Genomic DNA, 11224 nt, shown 5'->3' on the forward strand with positions numbered 1-11224 from the left:
ACTCACCATAATAAACAACACAGAATAGTTGCCAGAGCTACCGATACACACCCGACCTAGTCTGTTTCCTCCATATACTAAGCCATCCTACTGTTTAGCACTAATTAGTTCTTGTTGTTTTCTGAAAAAGCTTTACTCTTACGAAAGTTGCGTGATGCTTAGAGAAAGGTGTGTCTGCGAATCGGCTTATAGTATTAGCTTGGAGATGAAGGATTATATATATAGTTAAATACAGAAATAATTGCACTCGATCGATGTCCTTCCCACGCGAACAACTCACTTATTATATCGTCGTCCTGTGTTGGCAATATCCTGGGCTTAACCGGTTTGCTGTTATTAATAGCACAAAACTCGACTGGACGATTTTGTTTTTATCTCATTTTTGATTGAACTTTAATACTGTGGTTAAATACCCAACAGATTACTAGAAATATAATTAAGGTTGATGACACCCGAGCTCAAATGCTTCCGATTTTTTTGTAATATTTTGGAGCATCTATTGGGTCTTTTTCTTAAACAACTCCATTGAACGGACCAAAAATTTGTTGTAAAGAATAGCTATTTTGATATTTTTACTAATTGTTGTTTACTCCCATTCGAATGAATACATCAATGCAAGGGATACATTTTACTGTTACCGAGGTTGTGGTTTTAATATTCGAATGAATGCATCAATGCAAGGGATACATTTTACTGTTACCGAAGTTGTGTTTTAAAGATCTACTTTATTTTCAACAGCTTTAACCTCAATTCCACCTTCTGGACGAAATCCATTTACCCGGTTGTCAGTCATAACGAATTAATACCCTTTGTCAATTTCATCTATAAATAAACGCGTGTGCCAAGTAGAGAATACTAAAAGTAGAATTTAATGTAAAAATGTCAAATTACATTTTGCTGATAGCAAAAGAAATAAAAAACGGAACCTGTGGGTTTACCGAAATGACCGAAATTGAATGGGAATATCGATTACACTTGAGAATACGACAGTCTACTTGCAAGAAAACCTTGAAATAAAAATATCAACGGCTATTCGATTTAATGGTTTCTTCTTTTATTAGCTACTCGTTTAAGCACAAGCCGGTTGAAATGGATATTTTGTGTGACTCGATTTTGTGTTTCGGCAGCGCGAAATGACGGCCTTACTTGATTGATTGTTTGTTGTTTTTAATACTAGTTTTTTTAAACGTTCATTTTAAGAATATTGAAGAATACTGAATGGGTGGAAGCTCATTCATATATTTAAGTTAATTCTACGAATACTTTAGAACGTTATCAGATCTTTTTTTTTATACGTTAAGTTTTACTTTTAAACCTTGTATAGGTCGGACTTTTTTGAAGGTAGTAATTTAACTTAAATTATTGCGCTCTTAGCCAATCAACAACGCGTACAGTGATCACATAAGTGGCTTTGACAAACCTGATGATGCACGGTCATCACAAAGTTGAAGCAAAAAATAGTTGACAGAGATAACGAAAATTTCGACCAAAACAAAATTTTAAAAATAAATATGGCAAAGTAATTTCTGTTCCTTATTTATCTTCTGATAAAATACCTCACTATTGTGTATATGTAAAATAGTGTTTTTTAAATAACCGATTTCCTACTGTTTACAATCCATATCTTGGATAAAAAGTCTATTATTTGCATTCGACTGCAAACAATTACTATTATGTTTTTTTTTCTTTTTTCTTTTTGGCTTTTTTGTCAATTTAACCATCGTGGGAACAGTATCGTCTGCCAAAGATTGATTGTGTTTTCTTGGCGAAATCTCAAGGCTGAGAGCGGTTTTTAACAGCATTTTCATACGTCTTTACTTTTGATGATTTTTAATAGCATTTTTAATATCATAGCGAAGCTGAATCTTTAGCCAGCAAAGGTAAGTTTGAAATAAGAAATTCAAAGAATTTTTTTCGCACAAAAAGACCATTATTGATGATATTTTCAAACATTTTGACAAATGAGCCGAAAAGGATCAGCAGTGCTTTTCTAAAGTACAAATAGCCCCAGGCAAACCGCACGGTTGTTATAATAACTCCACATTTATTGGTTCCCGGTTAATCACTTCTTAAACAATATTGTACCTTGATGCCATGGCTCTGTGTTGGCTGTTCTTGTCGTGAGCGCTGCCTAGCTTCAGGCAGACTTTTTGTGCAAGATCCAATTCTAGAACAAAATAATTTTCTAAGACGACTTCGAGCGCGTAAACTTGTTAACACTGGGAAACTAGGTAATTTTTAAGGTGAGCTCTATTCACAGCATGCATTATTTTTCTAAAATCGTCGAATTAATGAAAATTTAGCATGTTTTCTTGTTCGTGAAGGCATCCTTTTGTCACGGCTGTTTTGAGTGTAGGTGCTTTCTTGTTTCCCTCTTTCTCACTTCTTACTTTTCACTATGCTTTCGGAAATTATTTTCCTTAGTTTTTTCTATATTCATTGGTTACAGTTGCTATTTTACGGTGAAATAACATGTCTCTAATGATGACTATATTATTCTAAGTAATTTGGCGAACAACAGCTACGCGGACATCATTTTCGCACCGAAATTCTCTATTGTCAACATTTAGACGTGCTAGTTAAATTACAATTTCATTGTACTTAGCTACCATAGAGTACCGTGAAAGTAGCTTAGACTATCGGCTCAAGTACATTTTTCAAGATTTGCCTCTAGAATATGTTTTTTTTTTCTATTACTTTTTTTTATCTTTCCCTGTACAAATTTAACGGTCTGATTAATCTCATAGTTGTCCTTTTTCCTTTTTTTTTATCTCGTCGACACCTGAAAGGCAGCTTATAGAAAGGAGAAGGTACTTAGTGTACTGCACAAGACACACGGAATTCGGGCGAAATCGCCAGCGGCTCTTTCAAGCACTTCTGTTCAAATTTCAATTTAAAGATTTCTACGTCACACGCTGCCATATGAAAATGAACTTTTCGATTGAGAGCAGCATTTTCATGAAGTCTTGAGGTCAACTCAAAAAGGGAGTTTGTTATGGAAGAATATATGTGTTTTTACCTTAGGGCGTTTGTTTCGGGCTACTAGACTGCGTGCCAATCTCGTTCATTTCCTCTGAACAGGCTTCCCCGTCGCTTCGCGATTGATAACGCAAATGTATTTTATTGGGTTAGGCACTTTAGGAAAATTCCATGGTTGTTTTTACGTTTATCGCTAAATTTACGGAAATGAGATGTTCGCGAGGCTCGATATATACTTTATGTCTATTTCTGTTATTTTTTTAACCAAACCTAACATTGCATATTTGTATAACAATCTAAAGAGATTTATTGACATTTACTCACTTGCAAAGGTCGAATGGGATATAGAATGGCGGTTTGCTAGTGACTCGACTTATATCAGGCCCTCCAAGCCTTTTGTGCAAAATCAGTTTACCTCATTTCTTTTAAATTGCTATCGATTTTTTTCTTTTTATAAATAACATTAAATGGAGAAAACACACTCCCATTCTCAACGAAAAATAGTTCCTTCATTAATATAATTGGTTTTTCACTCAAATGATCTTTTTTAACCTAGAAAAAATACAGTGGGAAGGATGAATGACTGGTCATAAGTTTCTGTTAAACGTGACATAGCCCTGAGAATTCTTTTCAAGGCTCAGGCTTTATCTCGGATTATCCGTATGCGAACTTACAAGCTCTTATTACGCCGATCACAGTGCGTATTCCTCGGAAATCTTGCTATGGGTTCACGGATCCAACTCTTAGGAACAAATGGAAACAATTTCAAGCTTTCCCGGCAATCCTGGTAAAAAGAGGTATTTGTACCCACCAACTTTTTTGTGATTTAAGTACATTTCTGTACAACACAAGTACCGGTTTACACAGAAGTTCAGATGCTAGTTTACCGAATGCGTCTCAATTTTCTAGTTTAACTAAATGGACTATTCTTCTTATCTTTCTTTCTCAATCTCCATCCTTGTCGAATCTAGAGTAGTAAAGTGAATAAAAATTACACGTGTTTTTATATTTTAATTAACAAGTTTCGAATAAACCTCTTCACCTTCAGTATCAAATATCGGACAATGAACACCGGTGAAAACGTACGTTTTTTGAACAGTGGTGACAAGAAAAACGATGAAGTGGAAGTGGAATAAATCTTAATTCAAAGTCTGCCCTGAAGAAGTCTTATAAAAAAAGAAAATTTGGCAGAGTCGATTTCCAGTTTTTGGTGTTTTGTTTTCATTGTTCTGGTACGAGATCGCGACAGTTTGGGCTTTTTGGTTTAATTCAAAGGGGAGTATACTTAGAGAAAATCTCGAAATTCAAAAGTCGCAGCATTAGACATATTGGATATCTCAGCCTTACCTTATTACATAGCAAATGCAAAACTCTCTAAATTGTCACTGATAGGTAAAGAAATGTTACACGAGTTCGACTAGACGGAGATCATCTTGGATTATACAAAATTTGGGAAATAATGGCGTGTTTATTTTGTGTGCGCTCGTTTTAGAATATGGCAATTTATATATGATTTTGTATAAGGATATAACATTTTTTTCGGATTTGTTTCTGCCCAGGATTTTCTAGGCCAACTTTGTACGTGTGATATTAACGTTATTTATTTTGCATGTGTGTAATATGAATGTAGTTTGCGTAATTTTTTTCCCTTCATGCTCAGCGGTACCCCTCTTTTGAGTCATTTATTACTCCATTTCAATGCAAACAACCTGCCCTTTGCGAAGCCCTGTGGTTGTGTTGAATTCTAAATCACTACAAAGTTTTTAGAGCGGAAATTAGCAGGGAAATAGCTTTTAAACTAAACGTAAATGAAACTATACAGGCTTATAATTGACTTTGCGATCAAAGGCAATTACATCGGTCAAACAGAAAGTTTTCGAAGGTAATTTATTCAATCTTTCTAGACGAATTTATGAACAGAGGTGAGTGATTTTTTAATGACTCAAAGTAGGAGTCTTTCAAAATGTGCAAACAACGCAAACAACCACTGAACGAATATTTTCATTACATATATTTGTACGAGCTATTTTAAACAGGGAATTTTTGTGGAACATTAGTTGTCATTGTCAAGTCCTTACAGACTTTTCCAGTCTCTGTAAAGACATCACCTTTTTATTTCAAAAGTGCTGATATATTAGTTAGCTCCGGGAGCCCATATATAATGTTGCCATGACCGCCTAAGGACTCCCAGGGGGTCCCTTCTTGTGGTAATACAGCAGTTGAAGTCTTCCAGTGTGAGAGAAAGCTGTTTAGCTTTAAAGTCGGTGATACGCCCCTGGTTGATTTGAAGATGGGTTACACCTGATTCTTGGCTGTTGGCAAGTTTATGTGCGACACGAAGGAAAAGACATACGAACCCATTTGTGCGCTGCGACTCGAAAGAAATTCAAAAGGATGAATGTGGGTAAACAGTTTATTGTACTTGTTAGCGAGAAAATATCCATTTTAAAGACTGTAGTCACTTATCGAAATTTGGAACTCGATTATTCGGAACGCGATTTTTATTAAGGTAACTAATAAATGGATTTTGTATTCAGTATTTTATCAGTAGTTTTAATTTTATTCCTCGATAAGTAGCCATTTGACATTTTAAAGAAACATACATTACTATTTATGTTTTTCGACAATGTGATATTCAAAATGTTTCAAGTTTATGGGAATTTTAATGTTTACCTTACGAAGACTTTTACGAACAAATAATTGGTAACAAATGCTGAGCAGTTTCAGCTTTATTTATTAAACACCCAACGAGAGAGCAATTAAATTAAATGATTCTTTAGACTTGAATGACAGAAGTCAGACATACTGCTTCAGGCTATAATGGCCAGCATTTAAGGTTATTATCAATCATTGATGATATATCTAATCAATGTTTCGAATGTACATTTACATCGTCATGTCTGAGTGCTCAGTCTAACCACCATCTTTTCAAACAAGAGTCTTTGACCTATTCCTCACACGATGGGGGGCATATTAAGAGACTTTTTTGAACCAAATAAGCATATCGATTAATTTAGAAAAATGTTTGAGCTTTGATTAAGGTGGACATTTTGTATTCTCAAACTTGTCCTTTCTTTTGTTACACATATTTCTCACATGGTCCCCTTTTCTACAATCCTGTTTATCTACACTGCTATATTAGTATTTCTACGCAAGTTCCAAGTGTCAAGAATTTTATCATTTGTCTCCAGACAGAGAACTACAGTCTTTCGTCTAAAGATGTGTGACGCCCACAAATATCGGTAGAGAATTCAATTATTATTGAAATGTCAGCTATCTCTTCAATATACCTGCTGCCAGAGTATCACTTAAGTTGATCGAAGCTCTAGAGTATAGTCCACTTCGCCATTTAGTTGATTGAACGTTACGAATTGGGCACATTCATGCCGTGAATTGCGTGGAATTAGAGCTGCATTTAATTGGAAAAGGAAAAACAAATTAAAGATCGCAATTACTTATCGATATTTAAAGAGCTGACTCACCGCGTCATGTCTTCGCCTTCAAAGACTTATTTCTTTTACCGTAATGATTCAAATAAACCCCCTTCTTTAAATTATCGCCCCCCTTGACTGGAATTTTGGAATAAGTGCCCCCTCCCCTCCCCCTAGAAAAATATCTTAACAAAAGCACGACTTGATTGCATTGACATTCTCACATTACCACACGAGTCTACTTATTATCCTTTCGCTTATTTCTCCTTCAAACCTCTCCATAGCATGGGATGCCTTCGCCGCGGAGAAATTGTTAGCACGTAGTTGTATTTAGCGTTGGCGCCTGCTATGTGCAGAGCTACGCCAAGACCTACGCAAACTAATGCGCTTTTCCCTTTTCTTGGGTAAAGTTTTCATTTCCGGCGGGAAAGTGTTGCTTTGACGGAGCATGGAAATAGAATTCGTGATCCTCCCATCCGTAATTATATAAGATAAACACAATTAATCTTTAGTTCACATATTACAGCAATTAAAACAAGGTTAAAGCATTACGAATGTGATGTTTTGCGTGTAATATAAAACACAGGAAGGCATTGCTAAAATAGTCAGGAAGAACGGTGATGCTGGCCGAGACAGGGTGAAAAGCCGAGATCTCGAGCTTCGGTGGAGGAGCTGATCACGTATGTTTTAGACTTGAGATAAATTGTTGCCTTGCAAGATTTAGAAATTCGTTAAACGTCAGCCAATCAAATGTAAGGGAGACGTGACAACCTTTTTAATGTCGTACATTTAAGTGTTAAAGGAATTGCAAATTTTCAATTTTAGAAATGTTTATATTACTAAGAAATTGATCTGCACTGCTGATATATTCCTTATTCATTTTTTTTCTCATGGTTTTGTGTACCCTAGGTTTAGCGGAGATCATTATTAATGTGTTTCTATGGCAACCTCATGCGATTGTCCGCTTCTTATCTTCGTGCATAAGATCCAAATTACTTGTTTTGATTGTTGAGTCTTAATTCCATGAACTTAATTTAATCGAACATCGTTGTCTAATTCATTGTTTTTCCTCTTTCAGACATTACGGACAGTAAGTAAATAAGACGTAGAAGGAAGGCTGGAGGCTTTAAAGGCCTGTCAATCATTGGGTACGAGTCAAAGATGAACTCGACACTGCCAGAAAACAGTACCGAGATAGCAACAGCTGTCCCTTACTACCCGGAATACTACCAAGAGCCTTACGAATCAAAGGTGGTTCGCTATGTGATTAATGCTCTGTTGTTTTTGTTTGCCATTGTGGGTAACATAACAGTATGTCTGGTGCCTGTAAGACACCGGAGGATGCGGACGTTCACTTATTATCTCATCACAAACCTTGCTGTATCTGATATCTTCACCATGCTGTGTCTGCCGCCGCTTCTTGTCTATGAATTTCAAGGTTCTTGGAATATGGGTAGCGTGATGTGCAAGTTGGTGAACCCGGCGCTAACCATGTTCGGACTTGTAACCACGAACACGCTCGTCGCGATCGCCATTGACCGCTTTATCGCTCTCGTGTTCCCATTCACACGACGCCCCGAGCGCAAGGAGACAATCCTCGTCGTCTCGTTGTCCTGGTTGGTGGCATTCGCGAGCGTCTTGCCGTCATTTGGCGCCCGCACGCTCGTCGAGCGTGCTCCTGCGGTAGTATACTGCGAAGAAATATTTCCAGGAAAAACCCCAGAAGAAAAGCAGGTTTTCGCGAAAGGGTATTCTATATTTCTGTACCTGTTAAATAACGCGCTGCCAATTCTCATCATATCGTGCCTTTACATAATAATCATACTAAAGCTCAAAGGGATCTCACTGCTATCCGTCTTCAAGAGAAAGTCGTCAAACACGGAAGACGGTCTCATGTCGCGCTCGTCCTCCGCGCCGATAACCAGCGACTCCGTCTACGAGAAACAGAAACACGATCGCGAGAAGAAGTTTACACAGATGCTTCTGTCGGTGGTGGTGGTGTTCATTTTATGTTATGTCCCCGTGCAGACGTTCTTCTTGACTGCAACTCTCAGCCCACAAGTGCTGAACTGGAAATACACGCAAATCATCTATATCTATCTTTATCTGATGATGTGGTTCCCTAACGCTCTCAACCCGCTCTTGTACGGATCCATGAATGACCACTACGCCAAGGCCTTTAAGATTCTTCTGCGTTGCACCTCCAAGAGTCGCTTTAATCACTCTACGTTTAACCACTCTTGCGGGCCGTCATATGGACATCCAAATCGCGTGAATAATCAAACTGTGTTCGCCTCAGTAAAGGATTCAAGCCTATAACCATCAAATAGATATACGGGTCTTTAGGCAAGGTATGGAAATCTTTGGGAATTTGTTACTTCTGGGACAGGACTTGTGTTCCAGGAAATATTTCTGAAGTGTGCGTAGAATGCATTGCGACTAGAAAAGAGCTTGAATATGGCTTTGCCATAATGTGCCATTCTCCAAGGCTGTATCCCAGTTTCCAGGAACGTCACAATTTCTTGGAATTTTTCTTGAGAACACTTAAAAGGTTGAAGGCAATCAATCAAGACAATAGGGAAACTGCGGGGTTGTATATTTGCTTATGTCGGCGAAGAATATAAATGAAATAGTTCGAAAACATTTACAAATCGTTATTTTAAAGAGTCGTAAATCCTTATGTCTGTATAATTCTAACCAGCAGTGTGGTATAGAGATATAATAACAACGGCGTCATAGTGTACACTCTTTTTTTTATGAGAACGTCTCATTTTCAGTCCAGAACGCATCACGACTAAAAAAATAAAAAAATCTGCTACCTGAGCCTCGGCATGTTCTTGAAATTTGGTGAAATTTCAGGCTGGACGTTATTATAAAAAGAGTGTAACAAGTTCACGTATTTCTGGAATACCCAACGTACTCAGCGGTCACTCAAGATCGTTAGATTCTAAAGAATGAGTCGCGATTTTACACGAACTCTGCGCTTGACATAAATTAACCAAGCTAAGATAACAGTTAACATCTTTTTTAATCAATTAATGAATCGTTTAATTAATTAATTAAAATGATGGTAAATGTCATATAATGTAAATACTTTATCAACCGCCAATCTCTCGGGTTTTCTCAGAAGGTCCATAAATATATGTGTTTATATTGGCATAGCGCAGAACTCAAATGTAGCGCAAACATTCCCTCTGCTAGCATTCTTTTATTCTTTTCTGGAGCAGGCTCCTTAGTTTTGGCGGTAAATATAAAGAAGCAAGATTATTATATTATTGAATAGCATCATTCAAAATAGGCCCTTCCTCCTGTTACATTTTATGAGAATTTGAAAGAAATCTTGGAAATCATCTTTCTACTTGCACTGTGTGGTAAGCTTTTTCCGTCTGTCTTTAAAAACCTCTGACAGCCGCCATTTTGTCACCTTAACAAAGTACCGAGTGTGAAAAAGTATCCATTTCCATCGCTTGATTTGGGGAAGCCATTGCGATATTTTTAGTTGATAAAATATTCATGTTTGTTTTTAGATGGTTATTTTGAGATTTTATCACATTTTGTGCCTTCCAACATTAAATGAAAACAAAAAAGGTGTGACTGACAAGGGCTCTTAACGCCCCGTGCAATCAGCGTCTACATGCCCTAGCAGTATAGTCGATAGGCAAAGTATATGTTGGTGAACTTCTGCTTTGCAGCACAGGATTGTCCTTTTTATTTTATTTTTTTTCCTCTGTTTGCACGAGGCTTCAGGATCGGGGAAAAGATGCACAGTAAAAGTATTATACTGGTTCATAAGGTGACATTCGAATGAAGCACAGATATCCGAAAAATTTTTCCCCCACAAATATTTTTTGCGGATGCGAAAATTTCCGCGTCCACACGCAGCGTATTCGAATCGGTTTTAGCCGTCCACATATATCCGGGAATTTATGAAAGGGCAATTTTTTTTTTACGAATCCGGCCCTCTTCCACACGTATCCAGCGTAATTTCCGGCCGTATTCAATAGAATGACGTAAGTGTTTCCAAATTTTTCCGGATACGACCGTCCACATGTAGCCTGAACCTGAACCTGCGTAGCAAGCGTTTCTGTGGAGTTTAAACGGAAATAAAGAACAAAACCCCGCGAAGAATGGGGAGAGAGAAGGAAACCTTCTTCCCCCTCCCCCTTTCCTTTTTCTGCTCTCATCCCATTCTTCGTGAAACGCTTGCTACGCAGGCGACATGAATACCTATAAGTATCGGGGAAAAATCCACTCTGGAAAGCATTTTCACAAATTTCCGGATACGTGTGGACGGGGTCTTGGTGAAAACATCTACAAAACCATATCTAAACAACTACACGACTCAAAACAAAAAAGCAGGCTTTTTTCTTACGTCGTTTTATTACTTTGGGACCCCTATAACTCGGACTTAGAGACTAGTTTTAGTCATATATACTCGGATAACAAACCCCGCCCTATCTTTTGTTTCCCTTGAGGATTCGAGTTAACGGGGTTGTAGTGCATAATTCTTGTAGTCGGCGCTCACATGTCGTGATTGTGCTAATGTAAACCAGGTTTAGTGGTTGTCATGACAATCTTTATATCGCTTGGGCATTACATAAAAAGGAGGGACCGGGTTGTGTTCTAGAATGAAGCAATTTTAAATAAACGAAAAAATAAAGCAATACTAATAAAACTGTCTTTGTCGTTACTGCATGGGGCAGATCAGATAAGGCTGGGTTTCCACCGACCTTGTAATACTAGTCAGCGAGTGGTATGCCAAAAAGACAAATTCATAGTGTATGAAAATATGTTTTTGGTCATACGTAGTATAC

General features: G+C 37.5%; 1 protein-coding gene across 19 annotated transcripts in view; it reads left to right on the forward strand.

The window, feature by feature from the left end:
* Positions 1–11224, forward strand: part of LOC5510202 (mitotic spindle assembly checkpoint protein MAD2B) — a 29572-nt gene that overhangs the window by 16984 nt on the left and 1364 nt on the right. For 11 of the 19 annotated variants that reach the window (XM_032379361.2, XM_032379363.2, XM_032379370.2 and 8 more), the window contains one exon: positions 7489–11085. The exons of 1 other annotated variant lie outside the window; for it this stretch is intronic. In XM_032379361.2, coding sequence (XP_032235252.2) covers positions 7572–8729 — 1158 coding nt within the window. In that variant the 5' untranslated portion in view covers positions 7489–7571 and the 3' untranslated portion in view covers positions 8730–11085. Of the gene's footprint in view, positions 1–1679; positions 1881–1941; positions 2244–2319; positions 4902–5076; positions 5380–7488; positions 11086–11224 lie in introns of those variants that run through there. 7 more of the 19 variants (XR_007313991.1, XR_007313990.1, XM_048733615.1 and 4 more) reach the window with 5 other exon arrangements.

Source organism: Nematostella vectensis, chromosome 10 (assembly GCF_932526225.1).
Source record: "Nematostella vectensis chromosome 10, jaNemVect1.1, whole genome shotgun sequence".
NCBI lineage: Eukaryota > Metazoa > Cnidaria > Anthozoa > Actiniaria > Edwardsiidae > Nematostella > Nematostella vectensis.